The sequence below is a fragment of the Dryobates pubescens genome, chromosome 11 (genome assembly GCF_014839835.1).
Source record: "Dryobates pubescens isolate bDryPub1 chromosome 11, bDryPub1.pri, whole genome shotgun sequence".
NCBI lineage: Eukaryota > Metazoa > Chordata > Aves > Piciformes > Picidae > Dryobates > Dryobates pubescens.
In genome coordinates, this window is record NC_071622.1 from 22,838,209 (window position 1) to 22,865,137 (window position 26,929).

Here is a 26,929-nt window from a genome sequence, read left to right on the forward strand (position 1 = left end):
CGGGAATTCACACTCTAGGGTGTGCTTTGGTTTGTGTTTGCAACGGGCAGCTCCCATTCAGCTCCGCGTGAGCAAAGCGCAGGCAGCACCCGTCTACGACCCCAGCCCTGCCTCCTCCGCGCCACGGCACCCGGACGCCACACCCCCACCACCCCAGCCCTGCCTCCTCCGCGCCACGGCACCCGGACGCCACACCCCCACCACCCCAGCCCTGCCTCCTCCGCGCCACGGGACCCAAACGCCGCGCCTCCACGGCCCGTGTGCCGTCACGGCGCAGGCCGGAAGTGTGATTGGCGTGTGGGCCGGCCACGGGGGAGCGTTCCCGGCCCGCCTCGCTTGCCTGCTCTGCCGGCGGCGCACGCCGCGGCCTCGGTGCCGGGAAGATGTTACCCCTTTCCATCAAGGACGATGAGTATAAGCCGCCCAGGCTCAACCTGTTCAGGAAGGTGTCGGGCTGGTTCAGGTGAGCGGCCCAAGGGGAGACCGGACGGGAGCAGCAGGGGCCGGGGCCGAGGCCGAGTCCTCGCGGAGGGACTAGGGAAGGCTGATGCCGAGGGTGCCTGGGCTGCCCGGCGAGCGCGTCCGGCCTTCCGCCGCTGCCGTACCGGCGGCCGGTGACTCGCTGTGTGCTCCGTGCGCAGGTCCATCCTGGCGGACAAGACCTCTCGCAACCTCTTCTTCTTCCTCTGCCTCAATCTCTCCTTCGCCTTCGTGGAGCTGCTCTACGGCATCTGGAGTAACAGGTACCGGGGCGGGGGCTACGGGGCGGGAGCAACTCGGAGCGCGCAGGAAGCGGCAGCTCCCGCCGCGGCCAGTGCCACGTCTCCCTTTAGACGGGGCCGGACCGCTGCGGGCTGGGGCCGTGCATCCCGGTCTCCTTGCCCGCCATCCAGAGGGGCCTGTCGGCAGAGCCTTGAGGGTTGCGGGAGAGCTTCCCCAGACTAGGAGCGCTCTCTCGATAGTGACCGGCTCAGTTATCCCTTCATCCAGACCCCGACAACTCAGAGGGGAGGCGCTTCGGCTTGGCCACTCAGCTCGGCTCATTTAGGGAATGATCTTTGAAACTGGTGCTGCTCGCCTCTTTGCTGAGGAGAAAGCTTGCCTTTTGCGTGAGTTACAGACCTGGTGGCTTTAACCGTTTCATCCTGTTGCATGCCACAGAGATCCTTTGCTTCGTTTGTGGGATCACAAAATCCAGCACTGCACCAGACATCCATGTGTCCGAGTAGTAAACAGTAATTACACATCATGATGTAGCTGAGTGGTACATTAGGTAGCACATAAACGTAAATGGTGGAAAAAGATGGGGAACTTGACTAAATTGTTACTGAAAATTTTGTAGTAAATTTAAGCAGAAGTGCAAAATAACTTTAGTATTGATGTGTGGTGTACATACAGGTAGAAACCAGACAATGGTAGTTGTACTTCAATCATTCTTGATAGAATTATTTTAAGGTGGTATTTCAGTCGAAGTTAATACTGAAGTTTGAAGTGGACAGGCATGGATATGCCTTTTAAGCCCAACAGCGTGTCCTTCCACTGTAGCCTTAAAGAAGCCTTTATCAAAAGGTGGATTATGGACACACACTACTGGGACTCTTAAGAGTCTTCAGCGAAAGCAGCAATGTGGATTTGGAAATAGTTGCATACTGCTGTTTATAATTTTTCTCTAAATCTCTCAAAGTACTATAAAAGTTCTTAACCTTGATTACAGTAATTGTTGCAGCACTGGAAAAAGCACACTGTCCTGGCAGTCATGTGCAGATCATCTGGGATGTGCTTTGGTTTGGCTTTGATGTGATTCACTTTGCAATTGTATGAGGATTATTGAATGTGTAGCCTATTTATTCAAGTATATGTATTTTTTTAGTAGCTCAGAAGATGCAAATGTTTTTCTCAGTGGTTCAGGTAGAGCTTTATGTTTGTGTGAGTTTTAATATCTTCATTTTAAGCATCATAATTTTCACTTATAGTGACCAGAAATTAAATCTGTATTAGAAAAAGTCCTGTATATGAGATAATTAAAATCAGAAGAAAATCAGAATCAGAGATAATTAAAATCAGAAACAGGAGTGATGCTTGCTGGAAGTTTGTCACTGAAGAGTTAGGCTTAAAGGACCAATAGTGTTAAGTATCTTCATCAATGGCATAGATAGTGGGAGTGAATGTACGCTTGGGAAGTGTTCAGACAGCATTAAGCTGAGTGGTGCAGTTGACACACCAGAGGGAAGGGATGTCATCCAGAGGGACCTGTGCAAACTTGAGAAATGAGCCCATGTGAACCTCATGAGGCTAAACAAGGTCAATGAAAGGTCCTGTGCTTGGGTTGGAGCAATCCCTGGTATCAGTACAGGCTGAGGGATGAAGAGATCATCATGAGCAGCTCTACAGAATAGGACTCAGGGGTACTGGTGGGCAAAAAGCTGGGCACAAGCCAACGATATGTACTTATAACCCAGAAGACACGGTGGTGATTCTGCTGCCCTAATCTGCTCTGGTTAGAACTCACCTGGAGCACAGTGTCCAGATCTGGGGACCCCAACACTAATACATGAACCTGTTGGAGCAGGTTCAAAGAAGGGCCATAAAGATGATCAGGGTGCTGGAGCACCTCCTGTATGAGGACAGGCTGAGAGATGGGTTTATTCAGTCTGGTGCAGAGAAGGCTCCAAGGAGATTCTTGGTGGCCTTCCAGTACTTAATGAGGACTCACAGGAAAGATGAAAAGGGACTCTTTATCAGGGAGTACAGTGATGGGGCAAGGGTTAACAGTTTTACACTGAAAGAATGTAGATGTAGATTAGATATTATGGAGAAAATCTTTATGTGAGAGGTGCGAAATTCTAGAACTGATTGCTCAGATACATGGCAGAAGCTTCATCTCTAGAAACATTCAAAGTCAGGCTGGACAGGGCTCTTAGCAACCTGATCAGTTAAAGATGTCCCAGTCATTGCAGGGGAGTAGATGATCTTTAAAGGTCCCTTCCAAGCCAAAGCATTCTATAAAAATGGTTTCTTGGGTTTGAAGACAACAGCTCCTTTGCTCTCCACACGAGAGATGCAGAAATAGAATATTTTTAAAGGGGATTTGCTGTATTATCTTGGAGCACTTCTTCATTGCACTGTGGCCTGTTTTGGGTATGGCCAGTGCCTGATGGTGCAAGCATTAGAGGCATGATCTTGAATTATCTTTAGTGTTCTAGATAATGTCAGTGAGCATAAGGTAGCAAGGCTAACTGGCTGCTGTGATTATTTAGGTGATTCTTCCAATGGCTTCCACAGACTTTTTAATTATGGTCCTGAAAACTGCACTTTTATTCATTTAAATTTAAGCAGGTGGCTGTCAGTTCTTTGACAAAGATTTGATTTAAAAACAAGAATATCTGATTTCAGCCCCTGAAATTTTATCAACAAGTTCTACAAATCTTCAGGGTGTTTTTTGTTTGTTTAAATTCTTCTTAATTCTCCTTAGATTTTGTTTGCCAGTTAAGTTGTTTCCTGAACTCACATAAATGACAAAAATAATATATATATGATGCGTGTAAGATGTGCTCAAAAGTAACACGTATTTAACACAATCTCTTTAACTAGTTGTGTGTCCTGGGTTAACACAGCCTGCTCTCTCAAGCCCCTCTCTGTCCACACAGACAGGTGGGGAAATAACACAGAAACCCTCAGAGTTGAGATGAGGAGTTCAATGAGATAATATGCTGCAGTTACCTTAGCAAAAGAAGCAGCAGCAGCAAAAGCCAGCAATAAAATGGTTTCCCCCACCCAAGCACACAAAAGCCAACCCAGTGTAAAAGACCAACACCACAAAACCAGAAACCAGAAGCTGCAGCTGAACAGGAAGTCTCTCATGTTACAATGTGAACTTCAAGCCCCATGATACCTTGCTTCAGCCAGCACTTTCGCTTCAGAGCTGGCATGACAGCATCATGGTATTGAACGCACAGCAGCAGGTTTAACTCAACCCTTGACAATGTGAAATATGGTTTCTACAAACTTATGTGGGGTTGATATTTAAAGGCAACTTCTGTGTATATGCTTTTCCTGCTGGATTTGCTTACACAATTAAAGGATAATTAGAAATATAAGAACCTATACCTGCCACTAGAATGATGTTGGCAAGACATGCATCTGTGGGTATATACTCCAGGGACTTTGGTTTGTGTCAATGGAAACCACCTGCTGCTACCACCAAAATCTTATGCTCGGAGAGAGGTTTTTTGCCACTCTTCTAAAGTGCCTTCCCTAAGCTGGCAAAAGCATTTCTGTCATCTTACTTTTAGTGGTGATCTAGTGTGGACAGCTTAGACACACAGCATATTCTGCTAATGTGTAAAAAGTGAAGTGCTGGGGTTTTTCATACTCAGCATGTAGCATATAGAACATAACAATTTTTAATATTTTTTCTTTTCTGTTCTTTTCCAGTTTAGGTCTAATATCAGATTCTTTTCACATGTTTTTTGACTGTACTGCTTTATTGGCTGGATTAGCAGCTTCCGTTATTTCAAAATGGAGGTCAAACGATGCTTTCTCATATGGGTAAGAAACTTTAGGCTGTTAACTTAACATATTTTAGCAAATGTTTAGGTGGTAATTTTTCACTGTATGAATAAAACCTTTTTTTGCAGAACATGGAAAAGCTATGTTGAAAGTGTGTTTTTTTAAGGTGAGTTGTATAAACCTTTAATATCCCCTTAGAAATAGTGAAACTATGAAGAGATTGCATTTGGGGAACAGGTTTATAACATCTGAGGTCTCTGTGATCATACAAGTGGAAACAAGATGCGCAGCAGAAAGTTGTCCTGTATTGTCTGGGCACCAGCTGAGTAAGAGCAGCTGCATTATGAGTTTGTCCTCACAGTGCAGTGAGATGCCTTGCAGGGAACCTCAGTCTGCTGGTGCCTCATACCTGTTTTGGAGTAGAAGGTTACAACTGAAAGGAGCTAAGTCTCAGTGATGCTGTGCCTGGGGTTGTAAATCATGCTTCTCAGAACCAGCAGGATTCAACAGCTGTGGGCAGATCCTCAAGGCTGAGGTATGTCATCCCATGCCACCTTTCTTGGCTATAGCTGCTGCATCTGGTTCTGTTTGAAGGGCACTTGGTTCTGTTGCACATTGCAGTTGAACCCTGTAAAACAGTATTGATGGTACCATGTTGTTAATTGCTAACACTGATTAATTAATGACAAATTATCTGTAACATGGGTTGCTGCATTACTGACCTGAATGTCAGCCTTTAGCTTCAGCTGTCTTGCCTAAGCATGGATCATGTAGTTAAGGTGGAAACTTACTGTGCCTAGAAACCAGTTTAGGAAGAATTGATTGCACCATTGCAGTGAAAGCAGCATTTGTATTAATTATTGCTCTGGCTTAAAAGAGCTGCAGTTCCATTTATTAAAGAACAGCCACAGTTCAGTCTGATGTGTGCTGCACTGGAATTACATGTGATGCTAACCCAGCTGTTTCTGGTTTTTAAAAAATTACCAGCTAAAATAATTAATTTCTACTTCAAACTTTTATTTTAACCCCCCCTGCTAGAGGAAAATCAAACTGCTGTATGGCAGTTTGATGTTAAACAGAACTTTGCACTAGCGGACACTGGTTACGTTTTGTGTGCTCATCTTTGCGTCTTCCAAACGTGCCATAACTGTCAGTAGAGGTGATCTTAAATGGGAAGATTTGGATGTTTGCTTTCGTCTAGATTAGGTAATGTCTGATCTGGATTTCTGTCAAAATACAACATAATGAATTTCATGTACATACCTGTAGTTTATATACTGCATGTTCAATTTAGCAAATCCTTCTGTAATACATGTACTGGAAAACTGGAAGATTGTACTCTAGTCGCTAAGTTCCACTTCTAATTTGCAGCATTTAAATGGAAGTGGTAATACCTGCTGTTGCCATTCTCTTTCTTGCAGGTATGTTCGAGCAGAAGTACTTGCTGGTTTTGTAAATGGTTTATTCCTCATCTTCACAGCATTCTTTATTTTTTCTGAAGGTGTTGAGGTATGTTATGAAATCAACTGCACTATCAATTGTCATATTTCTATTTGTGGAGCATATTTAATAGGGATAAAATTATTGAAATTGTGTTCAAAATTGGTTACAAATCTGATTTGAACAGTGAATAGGCTCCTGAAATTGCTGGTTTATGACACAAAAGCCCAGATTTTTCAGTATATCTGCATTAGCTTCTTAAATAGTGCATTTTGATTGTGTGTTTTGTGAGATTTACTCTGTCTTATTTTCTGCCAGCTAAGTATGTCATAGAAAGATCTTCTCATTGTTAAAGGACAGATGAGGCCAAAAAACAATGTCTAAAACTAGTCATTCAGAGGAGCAAAGTTAGTCACAAGAAATGAAAAGCTGAACCTTCTCATTAAAGAAAGCGTCTTATCTTCCAAATCTTGAAGGCTGATGTAAATAGGAATTAGTAATAGCTTTAACATTTAAAGGGCACTTTTTGCAATTTTTTTAACCAGATGATTCAGGTAATAATTTCAAGACAAAAATTCAGGCATCAAATGCACCTGCACTAAAATGAGGTAGGACTAAGAGTATGGTTCCTAACTGACTCCGATCAGTTTGCTTTTACTTTTTAATGGGAGATAACATTTATTTAGACTCGTAGTTCAGAGTACATTCCAGTGAGTTTTTCTTAATAGAGATCTGGGAATACCTTTCACAAATACATCTATATGCTGGGCTGAAATTGTGTGAAAGCTCAGGGAAACTTCAATTCTAGAAACAGCAACAAAACTTACTAGAAAAATTAAAACTACTACTGGCAGGGTCAAGGTTAATGTTGAAAGTTCGTTCTTTTCCTGCTGGTTTTAGTTCCCATGCTGAATATACCCTTTGCTTGTATGGTGACTTCTTTTCCCTCTGTCACTTAAAATTTTTGCATGTGGTAGAAGTTTAGTTGTTTGACTGTTGCCTGTACCTTTCATCCCTGAGGCCAGATGATTAATATTTCTCTCCAGTACCCACAGTAATTTACACTGTTCAACACATAACTTCAGATGCAAAATGTTAGGCCTACAATATGTTATTAAAAAAACAACTTCCAAAGAAAGTCAGGGGAAAAGCATTTTTAAAAATCAATCTCTGGTTTAGAAGTACTGAAAAATGCTACAATTTCTTCTCAGTCTTCATTTCCTTTACCTCCCACCCTTCTGAGGAGAAAGGAAGAACTGGCATTATAGATGACTCCAGCAATCTACACAGTACAACAAACTTGAGTGTTTTTATATGGGGTTGAGCACATCCCATGAAATCTTAGGGGAAAAGTAAGCTAGGCTATCAGAATGGTCTATGACACTTTCAGGATTGGAATAACCAAATTTCAACTTCAGATGGTAAGAAGTAGTCTGTGTATCATCCCAAAACCTGGAAGTCCTGAGTTAATTTCTAATTGTGTCTGTATGAGAACACTCCTGGATCTAAGCAGTTTTTTCAGTGCCTTTTAGTAATGTAAAGAGATTGTAAAACTACATTTGCTTCTTGGTTTGTTGGGTTTTGATGTTTTTTTGGTTTTGTTTTTTTTAGAGAGCTCTTGAGCCTCCTGATGTGCATCATGAGAGACTTCTTCCTGTTTCTATACTAGGATTCATAGTAAATCTTATAGGAATATTTGTTTTTCAACATGGAGGTCATGGGCATTCACATGGCTCTGGTAGGATGGCTATAATTTTCAGTACTGTTTCCTTTCTTGGTACCCTGTGTTCCAGGACCTTAAAAGGCTCCAATGGGAACCCCAGGATTAAATTTTAATATCTTTTTGGTGGCAGTCCTAACCAAATGTGTATTTGACTCATTGCTGTATTGAGTTCTGTGTTTTATTACTAGCCCAAATATGTTACTGTGGCACTTGTCATGTTAGTGTCCATTATTTGGAAGTCCTAGAAGTACAGAATTTGCTTTCTGCAATATGCAGTCTTCTGCACCTTATTGGAAAGATTTACAGAGTGTCTTTTGGCCAAAATTAAGCTGGAGTTAAGTGAGGTCTTGGTTGGAAAATTTACAAAACTGTGTCTGAACCAAATTCTAAGTATGGGATGGTTCAGCTTCAGGTGCTTCTCAGCTTAGTATCTTTTGAATTTAAGTGAAGAATTTATTTGCCTTAAATATATTCAGTAAATATTGGGGTGGTTTGTTTTTTTTCTTGCAAAGTGAATTGCTATCTCTTTCAGCTTAACACAGAAACTGGTATAGACTGGTTGAAGAAAATAGTCTTTGGCCTTTAAGCAGCAATTTAAGCTTGAATTGTCAATGTGTGAGCAACAGCCAATTTCATAGAATCACCAAAGATCATCAAGTCCAACCTGTCACCACAGACCTCATAACTAGACCATGGCACCAAGTGCCATGTCCAATCCCCTCTTGAACACCTCCAGGGATGGTGACTCCACCACCTCCCTGGGCAGCCCATTCCAATGACGAATGACTCTCTCAGTGAAGAACTTTCTCCTCACCTCAAGCCTAAACTTCCCCTGGTGCAGCTTGAGACTGTGTCCCCTTGTTCTGGTGCTGGTTGCCTGGGAGAAGAGACCAACCCCTTCCTGGCTACAACCACCTTTCAGGTAGTTGTAGAGAGCAATGAGGTCACCCCTGAGCCTCCTCTTCTCCAGGCTAAACAATCCCAGCTCCCTCAGCCTCTCCTCACAGGGCTTGTGCTCAAGGCCTCTCACCAGCCTTGTTGCCCTTCTCTGGACACGTTCAAGTGTCTCAAGGTCCTTCTTAAACTGAGGGCCCCAGAACTGGACACAGTACTCAAGGTGTGGCCTAACCAATGCAGAGTACAGGGGCAGAATGACTTCCCTGCTCCTGCTGGCCACACTATTCCTAGTGCAGGCCAGGATGCCATTGGCCCTCTTGGTCACCTGGGCACACTGCTGGCTCATGTTTAGGCAGGTGTCAATGAGCACCCCCAGGTCCCTCTCTGTTTGGGAACTCTCCAGCCACTCTGACCCCAGCCTGTAGCTCTGCATGGGGTTGTTGTGGCCCAAGTGCAGCACTTGGCACTTGGACTTGTTAAATGCCATCCCATTGGACTCCGCCCATCTGTCCAGTCGGTAGTTTCTTAGATATTTTTTATGTGCTCTTACCTAATTATGTGTACTGAGAGAGCAGCTCAACTTGTCTTGGAAGTGGGAATGTAAAAAACCACTTGACTTCTCAAATCTGGTATATATTTTATGTAGCATCACATCATAGGCTTAAGTGAGAAGCAGCTTGTTTTAATTTTCTTAACTTACTTAAAGCCATACTTAAGGATCACCCAAAAGATGAATAGATGTCAAGTAGCTTTGCAAGAGATGTAAGCATACTTTCATTCAACGCTTGAATTTATCCTCTGACAATGATATTTGTTTATAGGGCATGAACACAGTCATTCTCTATTTAATGGTGGTCTCAGCCATGGACACAGTCATGGAAGTCATGGTCACAGCCATGAACACAAACATGCCCACGGGCACACTCATGATCATGATCACAGCCACGGACACTCTCATGGTCAGAATTATTGTCATGGTAAGTACTTAACTAACATCATAGAGCATTTTAACTTCAATCTGCTCTTAATGATTTACTGAAAAAAGAAGAGAGGGTGCTGGCAGCTCCTCGCAAGCATACGTGGAAGTAGTTTCACTAGACGTATGGTATGGTATGCTACACCACCGCCATGCTCTGCAGCTCCTTTGGGTACGTGCTGTTTCACTTGCAGTGTGTTCACAGTTAGTTTTTAAAGGTTTTGTTTTACCTATGTTGTGTTTTTTAATGTTCACCACAGTGTTATGTGTTGCCAAAAGATGAAACAGATGTATGCTGTAGCAACATGATGAGTTACTTCATGTTCTGTTTCAGTCTTCCATTACAATCAATATACAAAGTTCAGTTGCTTTGCTGGTGTCCTCTGAATAGTTTTACAGATCAAGATATTAGGGAAGGTTAAGAAGCAATGGTTTATGGTCTCAAATACAAGATTTTTCCCTGTCTTGTGCCGTCATAATCTGCTTTAAAGCGGGTTATGAAAAAAGATACTTGGTATCCGAGCTACGCTTCAATCTTTTCTGTAAAGGTGGTCAATCTGTGAAGAGACATCCATGAAAAACACCATCAGTAGCCTTCACTATGGGAGAAGTAGCAGTGTGGTCATTGCCTATTTGAAACAATGCAGATCAAAGCCTTATTGTAATGCAGAGTTGTCACTCCTCTCTGCCTAAGCTAAAAAGTAGAATCTAATGTAATTGAAAATACACACATTCTGAATGGAGAATAATGTGGTAAATTGCAGACAGAAGGTGACAAAAGAATATGAAAATATTTGCTTGTCCCTTCCTTGCTATTTAGTAAAATATTAGTGCTTGTTTTCCAAGTGTTCTCCTGGAAGTTTGGTTGGAAAAGTATCTCCATGCCCCACCATGTCAGTGGGACAAGGAATATAACTGTTTTGTGCAATGTTATATTCAAATCAACTTTTGTATGAATTATTATGCATCTTCACTACAATTCATTTGCTATCCTTTAACTCTTAAAATATCTTTCTGATGTATTCCACAGAGGCACTAATCTGCTTGGGGTTTTTTTCTTAGTTTTTCCTTCTCCAGGTCTTACCCTTGTTGTTTTATACGAGGTATAAATCCTTGCTTAAGTGAAACATTTCTGCTTAGCAAATGTATTTGTATTTATATTGTTTATTAACTAGAGTAAAAGGTAGTCATTTGTGAACAGTTTTTCTGTTCAAGACATTTCAGAAAGAAAGATTGTGGAATATACCATTAGAGAAAACATTGTGTGGGTTAATATGCCAATAATTGTTTTCACAGATGACCATTCTCTTGAGGGGATGGCTGGATCCAGCAAACAGATTTTACAAGGTATGATGACAATAAGTTTTCTGGTTTTACCATAGTCTGCCTGCCTGGGACTGTTGTCACACAGGTGGTTTAGAGGATGCCTTGGGGTTTAGCATTAGAAAGACATGAAATTTTTCTTCCACTTCCACTGTAAACAGAGCAGTGCCATGCCCATTGCATGGCTAGGCATTGAGACACACACTGAAGTGTAAATGAGTAAAAGTGTAAAAGGGAGATCGGAATAGCTGGGGTTCAGCTTCTGTTACTGGTGCTGAAAAAGTCAAATAATGGAAATCTAAGAAAGAATAGTTAAAAGCAGAAACCTAAGGAGCCTAATTGCAGTGTATGCTCTGGAAACTGAGAAATTGTATTATTAAGGTAGAGTGTATTTGGAAAATATGGGTTGGTATAACTGTTAAAGGGTACCTGAGCTTAAAACTTGTATTTCATCGAGCTATCACAGTTGATCTAGGCCAGATGGGAGTTCACTCTAAATTGCTTGATGAAGGAGTGTTAGAATCCATGATCTCCTGGACATTAGTGTAAATAAATTACTGGTAATTTAGATGTAATTTTTGAGCTTGGGTTTTTGTTTTGTTTTCTGTTGTGGTTTTGTTGTTGTTGGTTTTTTAAATTTTTCTAAGAGTTCGGAAGTTAAAGGGGGAAAATTATCTAAGTAATTATTTGGCATACCCAAATGTCTATGCTGTTGTCTCTTTCTGCATGACTTCCTGGCTTGTTTGTAGTCCTCAAAAAGGAACATTTCTGACCTCTCAGAATGTATAGTATGCCATATTACATACATGTTCAATACTTCAGTGAAAAATGTTGGAAAGTCGGTCTTTCCATGAAAGGCCCATACTGATTGAACCATAGGAAGAAGACTCAATTTTGTATAGTTACAATTTTTCAATACTGTGGTGGTTTGGCTCTGTCGGGCTACTAAATACATATAAGCTGCTCACTCACTTCTGCAGTGGGACAAGGAAGAGAATTAGAATAAAAACTTAGGAACTACTCTTGGATTGAGATAAAGATGGTTTAGTAAATAAAGGAAAAAAAAATCCACCATAAATACACCAAAACATCACCCAAAAAAATCAGACCCTACCATCACCAGAACAAAACTCCCAGACCAACCAAACACCCCAGACAAAACAAACACCCCAGACACACCCCTGCAAAGTGATGCTCACCACCTCCCACCAGCAGGTCACTACCCAGGAAATCTTGGAGCAGCAACTAATTTGGGAGAACAATGCCCCAGTTTTATTCCTTTGTGTGGTATTACATGGTATGGAACATTCCCTCTGGTCCATTTGGATCAGCTGGCCTGGCTGTTTGCTCTTCCAGCATTGTGCCCTTCAGCATCTTGCCCACCTCAGCCTGCTTGCTGTGGGGTCAGTGAGAAACAAGACCTTGGTGCTGTGCAAGCAGTTTGACAATAGCTAAAACGGCAGTACGTTATCAACACAGTTTTAGTCTCAAATATGAAACATAGCATCATGCAGGCTGCTATACAGAAAGTTGACCTCTCTTCCAGCCACACCCAGTACAAATGTAGACTTGTAAAAATCATGAAGGAGTTGATTTGTAGTTGTGTGTGAGAAAGGATTATCTTAGTCTGGAGAATTGTAATCAAAAAAGCTGTTTCTGAATGACTGTTCCTGTCATTGCCAGTAGAGAGCTCCAAAGCCTAAATTTTAGCTATCTGCAAAGTGCCTGTTTCTGCATCTTTTAAAGTAGTCTGTTGCTCTTCAAAATAAGAGTAAAGCTGTTAATGTTTGCAGTAGTGTTTAAATTTCAATTATTTGTCTAGAATTCCTTTGGCAAATAACTTCTACAAGATACCATTCCCCAAAAATTACCATCTTAGAAAGCTTTACAGAGCCATTTCTGGTAACAGTCTTTCCATTTTATACAGTCTTTATCATTGTGGGCATCAAAGAACATGAGTTTCTTTGCTGTAATACAGGTGGGTATTTAATAGAGGCGGGGGAAAATTAGCTACATCCCTTTACCACTGCTTCAGTTGATAGCCATGTGATGAAATACCCCTTACTGCTGCTCAGAATAGAAATTCTTCAGATGCTCTATATACTATAAATCTGTTGAAATCCTGCCATTACTTTCTGTGTATTTGACCAAAAACTGACCATAAATTTAACAAGCATAAATTGTATTACCTGGTTCTTGCAGCCCTTCTCTGTAAACTGTGAACTACTCCCTTAGCCTGAAGAGTACACTGTTGTAGTGATCTCAATTAATCTCTTGCAGGTGTATTTCTACACATCGTTGCAGACACGCTCGGAAGTATTGGTGTAATCATATCTGCAATACTGATGCAGAACTACGGTCTAATGATAGCAGATCCTATTTGTTCAATGCTGATAGCACTACTTATAGGTGTAAGGTAAGCAGTGCTGTCACTGATGTTTGGTAGTATTCTTGCTGCTAGGCAGAGCTCAACTTACAGGTTAGAAGAAGAATTTCATTTGTGATGTGAATGATTTGGGATGTTTGCTTTTCTTCCAAGAGCAGTATGTTATGTTTGCTCTGTATATTCTGGTATATTCTTACCTGAGCTATCTTTCTTTTCCTTTTCTACAGTTACAATTTTTGTTCTTAAAACTTAAATTTTACCCTGTTTGCATAATACTACAGAAATGTCTTTTGAGTTCAAACAAGAAAGCTTCCCCTCTGTATTTAGTACACGCTTATATAAACCAATGTACTCCAGTAAATGGAGCAGAATGGCTTCAGGGCAGCGGAGTTGAGCCTGCTGGCAAAGGATGTGTCTCCTTGTCCTTGACAAATCAAGGCTGGTAAACTTCATATTTGTTTTTTTTTTTTCCTTAGTGAGAACTGTCTTTTCTATTTGTATTCTGATGCTTCGTTATTCCTTTGTAAGATTTGATGGAAACACTCTGAGTAGGTCTAGGCTTTCCTGGTCGTTGCTTACCAAGATCCCTGTAAATGCAAAGCTATTTGGACTAGACTGGACAAGCAGGCATTTCATTCAGTGATGGCTGGTACTGAGGCTTTTCTGGCAGCAGTTTCAATGGTGGCATAGGGCAGAGTGCCACGACTCCAGTTACAACCAAATAACCAAACACCTTTGTCTCTGCAGCAGCAGTGAATGTCAACTAATTCACTCCAGCTACTGATGCTTGCACTGTATATGGTATGTTTATATCATGTGCATGGTGACACAGAGTTAGTGATGTGAATCTCCCTGTTCATTACAGTAAGGCAACATGCTTCAGGCACTAATATGTCCAAAAAAATACATGTGCTAGAGATTACTGTGAAGTTACTCCTTTAATATGTAAGCATAGTATTTTCATTTAAACCTCCTGTCATTTCGTAAAGGACAAATTATTACAAACAAATCCCATTACTGAAATCTCAAAAAGGGGCAAAGAAAATGTGCAGGTGGCCAAGCAGGAAGAAATTTGCTGAGATCACAGTTGAGTAAAACATGAGTTTACATACACTTTTTACTTTAACTGTGTGTCTGGCTTTGTGTGCAGCAAAGAACACGTGGAGTGTTGGTCAGAAAATACCATGCAAATGAGAATTAGGGTTTTTTCTTTTCCTTCCATTTGTAGAGGTTGGAAGAAGACTATCTCCCATAATAAAGGTTTTATAATAAAACTGTTTATAGGCCAGAGTTGGGAGGAACTGACTGACCTACTGACTGTTGCTCTGTGTTGCTTCTGTGATCCTTCACTAAGGCAACTCTGAGGTGACATACTCTCTGCCGAACTCCTTGCACAGAACATTCTGGCTGCACAGTGAAAATAGAGGGTGAAATTCTTCTGAGGTTGTCTTCACTGACAAATACATACACTTGAAAGCTTAGTGGAAGCAGAAATAGGGTGGCTCTTACTAGAGACTGACTGTCTGCATCACAGTAAAAGCCTGTCTTCAGTAGAATTCTACAGAAATAGCGTTAGTACCTTTTGCATCTTGTGCTTTAAAATTTACCTTTTTGGAGGAAGAAAAATAGCCCACATATTACTGTTCTGATTTGGAGACGTAAAGGCATGAAGTCAGACACTTGGCAAGTTTTGTTATTCTTTTACTTGCTGTAGAAAGTTGGTTTTTTTTCATTTATGTATTTATCTGTTGAGTCTTGACAAGCAGGGGAGTTGGTAGTTTGTGGGTTTCTCCATCAGATGATTACCTTTTAGAATCCCTGCATCATAAATCTATGGCCTGTTCTGAAAGGTGAAGCTGGTGTGGATGGGAGTTTGTAGCTCTTGAGTAGTCCTGGATGCTACCAGTGATATCTGGTGATTCTTTCTTTGATTGCTTTCTGTGCTCTTGCAATTGTCTTTTTAATTATGAAGCATAAATAGGGCATACTTAAAATGGATGAGTCTGTTTTACTGGCATTTTGTTTCAAGTCTCATGTTTTTTTAAATGCATGGCTGTTCAGTAGCTATTCAGGATGATGCTTTTTAAGGTTTTCGTAAGTTGTTTTCCTCATAATTTAATGTGCCTAGATCAATAAGTCATTTCTCAAATCTCCAAACAGCATTTAATATTTAAAACTGAATGTTCATTTCTTTTTAGCCTTAGGAGTCTAAGCTGTATTATAAAATGGTGAAGCAGCTTTAGTATTTTAACCAGCTATGTGAGATCAGTCATCAAGCAAAAGCCACAATTCCCATATAGAGCAAAAAGTTTGTCCAAAACCACTATTGGAGGCAGATGTTTCTAGAAAGGCACTGTACACTAAATATGATACTAGAGTGGATAGGGCATGCAGGCTACATATTAAGTGGACAACGAAATAAGGCAATTTAGTCATGTAGGGAAGATTTTTCCATGGGTTACATAATTTCTAAATAAAGTGTAGGGCTGCTTGAACATGGTATAATATGAAAGAGCTTTGGGGGAGGCCATACCTGTAGAGTTTGGGGCATAAAAGTATTTAAAAAAATTACTTTTCAAGATGAAGGACTTTGAAGGGATGTTCTGTAGCAGAACTCCCCCAAACTAGCATATGGTCATTGGTGGTGCTTTAAGCCCTCGTTGCTAAATAGCCTGCACTGCTTTCATTTACAGGGTACTTGGCAGGCTTGCTTGAGAACCAGAGTACTACATTGTTATGAAAACAGGCAATTTAAAATTGGAAAAGTAAATATTAAACCTGTGTTCCTTGTCTTAAGTCTGCAGTGTGATTAAAATAGCCATTGCCTGGTATAAAAAAAAAATCATTAAAGTTCTGAAACAAGCTGACAATCTTGGCACTGCAGATGTGGATGGTGGCTGGAAAAAGAAGTATTTTGAAGTCACAGAAAACATCCGGTTGGAAGAGACCTCCAAGCTCATCCAGTCAAACCCTCAACCCAGCACTGCAGGATTAACACTAAACCATGTCCCTAAGCACCAGCTCTACGCACTACTTAAATGCCCCCAGGGATGGTGAATCCAGCACTGCCCTGGGCAGCCTGTTCCAATGTCCAAGAACACTTCCAGTGCAAAAATATTTCCTGAGATCCAGCCTGATCCTCCCCTGGTGCAGCTTGAGACCATTTCCTGTTGTCTTGTCTCCTGAGACTAAGAGGAGGCTGCCCCCTCCTCGCTCCAATCTCCCTTTAGGGAGTTGTAGAGAGCCATAAGGTCTCCCCTCAGCCTCCTCTTCTCCAGACTGAACAACCTCAGCTCCCTCAGATGCTCCTCATAGGCCAGGTGCACCAGGCCATTCATGAGCCTCATTGCCCTTCTCTGAACATGCTCCAGAACCTCAATGTGCCTCTGTAGTGAGGGGCTCAGAACTGAACTGGCTGTAGATTTTCAGCTATGGTATTTGAAGGGGCAGAGCTACTCTTGAGTTGTGGGGATTGAATATGCCAGGCAACCAGCACCAGAACAAGGGGACACAGTCTCAAGCTGTGCCAGGGGAGGTTTAGACTGGAGGTGAGGAAAAAGTTCTTCACTGAGCGAGTCATTCGTCATTGGAATGGGCTGCCCAGGGAGGTGGTGGAGTCGCCGTCCCTAGAGGTGTTCAAGGGGAGATTGGACGTGGCACTTGGTGCCATGGTCTAGTTGTGAGGTCTGTTGGAACAGGTTGGACTTGATGATCCTTGGGGTCTCTTCCAACCTTAGTTACTGTGATACTGTGAGTCTTAAGATTGTGGAAGGTAAACAAACACTGCTACCACAAGTGTCCTCTATTTTCTATAATGATGAGAGCACTAAATTAACTTCCTGCTGTGCTCTGACTATGACTGTCAAGGGTTCTTTACCTAGGATTTGTTTTAAGCCTTTCTGTCCAAGAGGATGACAGTTTCAGAGCCTTGCTGGCTGTGTGAAGAAAGCATAGGCATTAACAGGATAGGACCAGAATAGGTATGAGAGTTACCTGAACGTGATACAAATTAGTTAGGAGTCTGATACTTTCACTCTTCCTTGTTAGTGAAGCCATGTGTAGTAGTGGCATGGATTGTATCAGGTTCATGTCAGTAGCTTTTATCTACTTGAACATCTCTCACTTCTGTAATAATGTAAGTGAAAGTGTGATATGCTGCTAACTCATTCAGCACACATAGCCACTTTTGCTATTGTGGTTTTGGAGAGGATATGTTTATGTCCCAAGTTCTGCTTTAGGTTAGCACCACTTTGAAATTCCACTGTCTTGCAAGAGAGTGTAGTATTTTAGATTGTTGGCTTGGTAACCAGAGACTACTGGAAAATTGTGTCTGCTTCAGCAGCAGAGTTTGGAAAAAACTCTCCACTTGGTGAGAACTCAGCATTTATTTATTTTCCTCAATAATGTTTCTTGTAAATAATTAAACAAAGGGGAAGTACCAGCACACTAGCTGCTGCAAAGATAAGCAAGTGTATTTTGCACTAATGACTAAGCCCTCAAAAACTGAGAGCTCGGTCAAATTCTCTAACCACATTTTCAGCCTGTTTGGTATTGCCATCTTTCCTAGTGTTTTCTTCAGTCACATGAGATGGAACATATACTTTAAGTGCCTCGTGGTGATTAAATAATACTGGGTCTTAGCTAATGTTTGAGAAAAGAGCATACTGTTGGAGTTTGGGTTGTTAATTAAAGGTTTTGGAGTTCAGTAATAGTCATGAAACAGTGGAATACCTGAGACATCAGAAAAAAGGATTTTTATAGTTTGTCACATGAGTTTGCCTTGCAATAAAAGACTACCTTGTAAGGTAGTACCCCTTTGGATGTAGAACTGTATGCACGGGCTTCTGTGTTCTAACAGCATTTTTGAGGGCATATCACACCAATTTAGCTGTCTTTTGGCCTTTTCAGATTTGCAGAAGAAAACTTTGTAGCTGAACACTGTGTCTAAACTAGAGGAGGGAGGTGTGACCTGTGATAGACTTCAACTTTCACTACTGTATCAAGCCACATCCTGATTTACCTCTAGTAAGATGTTAGTGTTTCAGCTCAACACCTTAACTTTAGCTTCTTTGTGTATTTTGGATACAGGCATAACTTGTGTAGCATTAATGCCAAAAACTTGCACAGGAGGTTTTTCTCTTGGAGCTTTAGTGTGGAGCCACCTATAATAGGAGTAGTGTGTCTTTTGTATATTAGTTGATTTTGAGCTTATAGTTCCAACACCTGCTGCTTAAAGCTGCAGCCTATTACCTGGTGAGTAGAGAGACTCTCTGATGCTTGAACACACCTTGTTGATTGCATAGACTTAACCTTGGAAGATCATTTTCTTAGGCAACAAGGTTTTCAGAATGAAACAGATCTTAATGTCAAATGCACCTTCAAATGAAGAGCTCTCTAGTAGGGTTTTAACTTCCTCTTTTCAATGTGCATCCTGTGCCAGAAGGAATCAACAAGTTCATGACCAAATGCTTTTTTAGAATTGGTTAACATGCCCAGCCTGCTAGTCTTAAATGGCCATAGGCAGTTTCTCCAAATCTCCTACTTGTCAACTCATTTCCATTCCATCAAGCAAATTTGATGTAAATAATTTCTGCCAATCAGTCTTTTTCTCTTTGTTAGATTTCTTTCACAGTGCTTTTTTTCACTCTTAGTGGCAAGCTCCTACATTCCCTATCCCTTTAGTCCTGGAAAAAATCATGCAGCCTGATACACCTGTGCTTTCTGAAGCCTTTGGATGCATCTGTTAGAAGGCCTTTGTTAAATTTATTGGGGTGGAATCACTGTTCAAAAATTCTGTATTCAGTTTGCATTCTGAACTTGTGTGTTGGTCTTTCAAGGTGTTTTTTTTTAAGAAGCAAACCTGCATTTTAAATAATGAGTTAAACTGAAATCAATTCAGCAATGGAGTATTTTGGCAGCTTCAGCTCCCTTTGATTTAATGCTTGTGACACGGACATTATTTAGTGAGATGGGTTCATTGATAAGGGAACCTTTTCCCCTAAACTACTATAATCCACTCTCTGTAGAAACTGACATTTCAATTAATCTTCCTTTAGATAGATTGACAGTTATTGCATTGCTAAATGTTTAATTGTCTTGGTGATGGGTCCAGCTTAGGCAACTCTTGCCTGCCTCTAATTGCATCTTCCTATTTCGGAGCTGATTCCTCGGTAGCAGTGCAGCTGTACGAGGGCATGCAATGGAGAGTGCATCAGACAGCCAATTTGGCTGGAATAACCAGTGTGCCTGCAAGGACACTTAATTTTAGGGTGGTGGTTTTTCCAGGAGTTCATTAGACAAGAGTCATACACCCTCTGATTCCCTCCCACCCCTGGCTAAGGATGAACCCAGCAGTGAGCTGAGTAGTTGGTCAGCCAGTGCTGCCTCCACATACAAATGGAGCTATCTCTTTAAAAATGGAAGCGGTTAGGTCATACTGTTCATTTTCTGCAAGCATACAGCTGGGTTGTGCACTGTGTTCTACATCACTTCATGAGATTTGAAACAAAGCTGCTGCATTTTCCTTTTAACAGGTGTCCCAATTAATTTCTTACCAATGTGTTCTGGATGCTTTTTACCCTGTCACTAGGTACACCAGTGTTGAACACTGAAATTCAGCTTGTACATTTTGAAATAGATCATTATTTTTGGTCTAGTTTGTTAGTTGACACATGCTCTTGAAATGAGATTACTATTGAAGCTCTAGTATTGGGCTTTAGGTACTTGTTATCCTCTTGGAAATTTTAGGATGCTTTACTGAGCCAGGTTTGATGCACTACTCCTAAACAAATAAAAAAATCACCACACTGAGTACTGAATAGAGTATAAATTTTTAGTGTTAGTTTCAGAGTAGAGGCTTTTGTGGGTCTCCTGGTTTTATTTTAAAAAGGTAGTAATAATTTTTTGAAGTGTACTAAGTTTCATCTTAGTTTGCTGATTAAACAAGACCATTTGGCAGGAAGGGTATCTCTGATTGCTTCCAAATGTTTTATCCTTGAGCTTGGATGAGACCCTACACTTAGTTCACTTCAAGAATATGCTAAGTTGTCTGTTTCTAACAAAATGGCTTTGTTATAGCTGGACTGGTCCATGCTAATTGTGTTTTATGATCTCTCCATTATTATCTTAGTTCATAAGAGAAACATGCCTTAAGCCAAACACAAACCCAAAAACCATTTCAGTTTTTATGGTTAGTTGTGAGTGGTTGCTGTTGAAGTAGGTTTTGATTTTGAGGTACAGTTCTCAACTGCTTGGTTGCTTTTAAGACACGAAGAGAATTCATCTCCAATCCCGTGATTAAGCTGCCAGTCTTTTGTAACTGCCCACCAGTGGTCTCTGTTGGAAAATAGGGGAGAAGTAATCCTGCCTTTAGTAAGACAGCACAGCAATTTTGTCAACACTTTTGTTTTCTGTACCAGATTTACATGGCAACTTCCTCAGCTTCTGGTGAAGCAATTGAAGAACAATTCAAGAGCACAGAAAGCATGTTACGCTGCTCTTTGTTCTGCATTTTGGAAGTGTAATAGCAGCTAACTTCCTTTTTTCTTTCCAGTATTGTTCCGCTTTTAAAAGAATCCATTGGGATTTTGATGCAGCGAACTCCTCCTTCCCTGGAAAATGCCCTGCCTCAGTGCTACCAGAGGGTGAGCTCTTAGGCCAGTTTTGCTTTAGACTGAAGGAGCCTCAGCTGTGTGTATCATGATATTTTGTGATGTTTTTCCAGTACTGCCTGTAAAAGGTTCCCTAGCTCGTACAAATGGAGACAGCAATTTGATTCTCATCTTTCCAAATCCCTGAACTCTTTGTAGCTTGAGCTGTGTTTGTGTTTTAAAATGCACCATGTTGGTTTAGAAAAATGTATTGAGACTTTTTCTCTCCAAGTACTTTGTGCAGATACAAGGTGTGTAATGATTCTCTGTCTTGTTCAGTTTTTATCTCCCTTAGGATCTAGCTCTCAGTAAAGTGAGGTGGACTAACATTGCAATTGTATTTACGAGAATATGTATTTGAGTGCCTCTTCCACTACTCCTGTTTAACTTTCCTATTACTGTGTCATGACCTGAACATGGAAGCACCTTTTCAAGTGTAATTCAAAGCACTTGCAGGAGCATTGTCTTCCCTTGGGATGTTACAAGATTTTAATAATTGTATGGCGGGTTTGCTAAAATGGGGGGGGGGGCAGAAAATGGATTTTGACAGAGCAAACCTAAACCCTCATGAAATACTTACAGAAATATTACTATATTTCTGTTAATAGTTGGAGTCTCTCTCAGACTGCTTTATGAAAAAATACTTTCAATTGCAAAAATGGCTATTTTAATGGAATGCTCTCTCAAATCTAGTAACCCCAGATTTTCTGTCTTGGACATCACTGTTTTCAGAAGTCAAATATATGTAGAGTGTAAATACAGCAAGGTACCAGATCGTGACATATCCATACAATCTGTCTGGTTTCACCTTCCTTACAATTACTGAAATGTGGTAATAAGGAGTACAAGTGAAACATCATCAGTTGAGCAGTAAGCTACAAGTAGGAGTTAATTTGCTTCTGTAAACTAAACAAAGCAAGCAAGCCTACCCCAACCCACAATGTGTTATGAACAAACATTCTTCTGAAATGATGTGCCTTTCGATTTTTCCTGTATTTTTAGGTACAGCAATTGCAAGGAGTTTACAGTTTACATGATCCACACTTCTGGACCCTCTGTACTGATGTTTACATAGGAACTTTGAAATTATTAGTGGCTCCTGATGCTGATGGAAGATGGATTCTAAGCCAAACTCACAATATTTTTACTCAGGTATGTCTCATTAGTGGAAAGTACATCCCAAAGTGTAAATTGGCTGTCATGTGATGTAATATTGTAATTCTTACCAAGAAAAATTAAATGTTTCTGGTTTTGGTATCAGTTTTAAAGTGCTTCTGTGCTCCAGTGGTTTGCAACAATTTTTAAATGGAATTACTGTAGCTCTCTGCTTTAGGTTTTGATGCTGCTTAATGGAAATAACAGCTGTAGTTCTCTGAAGTGTATCAGATGAAGTTGAAGCTCCATATGGACTTATAAGGAAGCATGAAAAAAGATGAGGCTTCCCTCAAGATAGGGCTTTCAGCTACAGACTGGACCTACTGAAGTTTTCCATGGTGCTGTTGCTGTATTTTTGTCATTCATTTCTATTCCTCTAAGAAACCACGGGCGCTGTATATTTTCTTGTCTTAGAGTAACATCTGTGCTCTTAGACCATCCAGAGCTAAGTATGCTGGTGTTAGTCCTGACATTGGAGAGCAGCATTTGAAAAAACTTTTCTATCTTTCCATAATGTCCTTTCTCTGCTTTTGAGTAAAGGAGAATTCTGTGGCTGAACAGGAGACAAATACTCCAGTTTATAATCAGTGTTTTAGGTAACAAAATATTGTCAGCTAAAGGGTAATATTTTGGATGCATAAAATCACTAAGTTAGTTGGACAGTAAAGAAAGCAGGCTTCTGGTCGGGTATGTTTAATACTGTAAATACCAAATGCTTCTGTCAGCAGTTTAATTAGTGCTTGCATAAACCTTCTTTGCAATGCTTTCTGCAGTGGGGAAAGCCCTTGTGTGCTTACATGCATGTTCTTTCCCTGCTCTCATGGCAGCTTGTGTCTGTGATGGTGTAGTGAATCGTTTATGCATCTGATAAGCCCACACCCCCACGTCCCCCAGTTTGATAACATTTATTAGAAGTTCCAGACTGGATTATTTTGTTTGAGATTTTCTTGTGCATACTCCTTTTTTTGGACTCAGGAGAAGCACTACTGAACCCAACCCTCCGACGTTCTGTCTGAGTGCATGAATTCTTTTGAACTCCTTAAAGTTTAAGGAATTTGTAAGTAGTCAGTCATGGGGAACTCAGTAAAAATAAACACATTCTTTCATATTTATTGTGTTAGAGATGTAGGGAAGGAGGATTTATGGTTACAAATGTTCTAAAATAAAGCTTTGTTCAGAAAGTTAGATACTTTTTGAGAGATTCCATCATGTAGAGTTCTAGACTGAGTAGGCAGAAATCTGCATGGCTTATTCTGTGCTCTTTGTAGTTTGACAGGGATCTCAAGTCTCCAAACAATTGCTGTAGCTGTGCCGGTATCAAGAGCCATGGGTCTGGGAAGGGAATTCAGAGAATGAGGTTTATCATTGGTCTTTTCTGACCTATGATAATAAGTGGAGGAACAGTTGAAGCAAGTAGAGACTTTTCTCTTCAGTAATATTTGCCCTCATGAATCTTAATCTAATTGATAGTTGGTTTTGCCACTCGCCAAGCTAAAAGTTGACGATAGTTGAGCACAACCTGATCTGCAGCAGTGTTCAGTGTAGTGCTTCAGGATGGCATTGCGTAACCAGTGACATCGTTGCTGGCCTGCTGCTGAGGTGAAAATGAATCACTTGTTTGGGTTTTTTTTTTTTTTTAATGTAATTTTATACTGAATGAGGATAAACCCAAATCTTTCTAGCCTAGCTTAGTAAGAGTTCTGAGGAGATAAATGCTTTCAGTACAATTTGCAGACACTAAAATAACTTGAGATGAAGGGATTATGATGTCATGTAAATTCACTGTAGCTGTTGTTTCTTGCTAAAATCTGGTGGTAGAACTGGTTCAGACAACAAATTCCATGTTATGCCCTTGTGCTTAGCTCCATTTCAAACTGACAGCTCTTCAAGCAGCTTGCTTTTCACAGAGCTTTTGTGACAGTTATTTAGAATGTCTCAGAAAAGGCAGTGTAGCAGAGCTACTGTTAATTGTGTAATTACGTCTGTGCACTTCCCTGTGTACCTTCATACAGCTCCTCAAAGTCTGGAGGTTTCCAAATTGCCAGTATCTCAGTGAGTGATGTGCTAAAGTGGAAGATAAATTACAGGAAAAGAAGACACTGAGTTTTTGTGGATGAGTGTTGCGGATGATTAAATTGTTTTGGCTTTACAGGTGGTGTTTTTTTAACTCTCCTTTTCTTTTCTACAGGCAGGAGTAAGACAGCTTTACATACAGATTGATGTCGCAGCCATGTAGTGCATCTCTGAAATTGTGCTGTTGGACCAAAGTTTTCTGTACTGTAATGTTACAACAAAAGTACTTCTCAAGACAGAGCCTGCCTCCACCGCTGTTCTGGAATTGACTGAATAGATTTCTGCCCTCGGGCTATGAGTGAAGTTCCCTTCAAAGGAGTAAATATTGAATGAATGTTATGAACTCTGGGTCTTGTCTTTTTGTAGCCCCTAAACTTGTACGGTTTTGAGAAGTTTTTTACTTACCGAGATTGTGGTACTGCAAACTGTCATGTCTTCAGTCAAGCTGCTGAAACCACTGCTGATTCCCATAAACCCAGTGTTACCAACAATTGGAAACTTGGTTTGTAGATAATGTCACTACAGCTGACATGCTTCGATGTCATTGTATGTCTGTAGAATTGTTTGTACTTTGCAAACTTAATGAACCAAACCATATTGGGTTTTCAAAGTGCCTTTTATATCAGGAGAGGTATTTGCCAGCATAAATATGGAGCATCAAAGGGGTTTTTTTACTTTGACAAGTATCTTGTACACAGTCTGATTATTTACTGGTGATGTATGTGGGGGGGTTGTGTACTTGCATAACTGTAGATGTTAGACTTCCTTTACAGCTGCAGCTTACCAAATGGGCAGAAGAATTCTAAATGTAAAAGGCAAAGCTGTCTTGGAGAGGTTTGCTTATGAAACAAGCTGGGTATTTTGTTGCACATGTCTTGTGGCAATTATTTTGGTCAGAATGTTAGATTTATCTCTTCATACTGTTGAGAGTAATGAGACATTACATGATCAACTTGTAATCACTGAAACAACCGGTAGCTGAGGGAAGATGATGATGGTAGCGGCAATATGTGAAGTTTTTTGTCTTCTAAGTTGCATGGCAGGAAGAATTAAATCCTTAATTTGTTTATCAAAGCTGAAATCTCCTTGATTTTAATAGATTGCAATAATTTTTATTGAAGTGATGGACAAGGTAACTTTTGCCTTTCCCAGTACTGAAAGTGGCAGTTCCCAGTGGTTATACCTGAAATGGAAATAAGGACCATGGTTCATGCTGTTTAAGATGATGCTGTTTCCAGTCTGGCAAGTGTGATACTTTTGACTATCTTACTGCAGCCTCCTGTATTTTGTGAGGGCAAAAAAAAAAATAACAACTTTGTAGTGCAGTAAGTTTTTTGGGTTTGGGTTTTTTCTTTTTTGTCCCCAGAAACATTAGTCTGTCATGTTTTTCTAGCATTTATAATCATTTTACTCTTTCTGATTTGTTTTCAAAGACAATCTGCTGTACGGTATTAGAGATGATAATTCCACTATGCTATAGTAGTTAACTTAGTAATGAAAATTTATGTTTTACTAGCAGAACATTGTGGAGTAATAAACAAGACAGGCATGTTTCTGATAAATCATGGCTGATACTGCTGGTATGGTGTTTCAGTATTCTGATACCTGATCTTTGGTGATACTGAAATCAAGGCCCTCTGAAGCTGATGTTATCTGTGTAGCAATAGCTAGGCACCACGAGAGTTCTGAAAAGTCCTTCAAAGAAATGGTTTGTTTGCCACTGATGCTGCTGAATTCATGACAGAGATGAAGAGTTTCTTGCATTCATTCTGGTGTTCCTATTTTCATCTCTTAACATGAGAACATGGTGGTTGTCTTTCACGGTTTAACACCAACCAGCCTCCAAGCACCGTGCGGCTGCTCACTTGCTTCTTCATCCCCTCCCCTGGTGGGAATGGGAGAAAAATCAGGAAAGGAAAAGTCAAACTTGTAGTAAATCAACCAGCTTAGTAATTGAAATATTACTATAGTTGTAATAACCAGGAAGGTAACAGAAAGAGAAAACCTAAGAAAAGGCAAGTGACGCACAGGACACCACCCACTGACTGAATGCCTGCGCATCAAGCTGCCACCTTTGGCTTCCCCCAAATCCCCTACCCTACTGCCACCTCCCTCCAGTTTATGTACTGAGCTTGATATTCTGTGGTTTGGAATGTCATTGGAACAGGCTGCCCAGGGAAGTTGTGGAGACACCATCCTTGGAGATACTTAAAAGGTGTATAGATGTTGTGCTGAGGGACATGGTTTAGTGGTGACCTAGTCAGCTGTCTTGGCCATGCTGCTTCCCAGCTTCTTGTGCACCTGCTCATTGGCAGAGCATGAGAAACTGATAAAGTCTGTAATGTAGGATAAGCGCTGCTCAGCAACAACTAAAACATCAGTGTGTTATCTGCATTATTTTCATGCTAAATCCAAAACACAGCACTGCACCAGCTTCTAGGAAGAAAATTATCTGTCCCAGCTGAGAGCACGACATTGCCAAACTGATAGGTGGTTCCTGAATTTTTCAGATGAGATACTGCAATATGAATGTCGGTTTTCTACAAAGCTTGGGCATGTACTCTTGTGCTTGGAACTGAAAACTGAGTGTAATTAAAAAATAGAAGTAAAAAGCTTCTAAGCTTTCCAGTCTCCTCTAATCTTTGGAGCCTTCTTTATTCCTGTTGCTGGTTTCCAATCTTGTTTGCTTTTCTTAAGGATGCAGGTGCAGAGTGCCCTTTAAGCTGGCTGAACTATTCCACATATTTCTCTTCTGGTCTTCTGCATGGCACCCTGTCAGGCTCCCTCTCTGTCACACC

General features: G+C 40.8%; 1 protein-coding gene across 1 annotated transcript; it reads left to right on the forward strand.

Annotated features, from left to right (window-relative positions):
• The first annotated feature begins 223 nt into the window (after nt 1–223).
• Nucleotides 224–25,426, forward strand: SLC30A7 (solute carrier family 30 member 7). The gene is made up of 11 exons (XM_054165416.1): nt 224–463; nt 642–743; nt 4,435–4,548; nt 5,931–6,018; nt 7,561–7,687; nt 9,391–9,546; nt 10,842–10,892; nt 13,149–13,284; nt 20,807–20,897; nt 21,906–22,055; nt 24,247–25,426. Exons 1-11 carry the CDS (start codon nt 384–386, stop codon nt 24,292–24,294), a joined length of 1,143 nt encoding a protein of 380 aa, XP_054021391.1. The 5' UTR covers nt 224–383; the 3' UTR covers nt 24,295–25,426.
• The last annotated feature ends 1,503 nt before the right edge of the window (nt 25,427–26,929 follow it).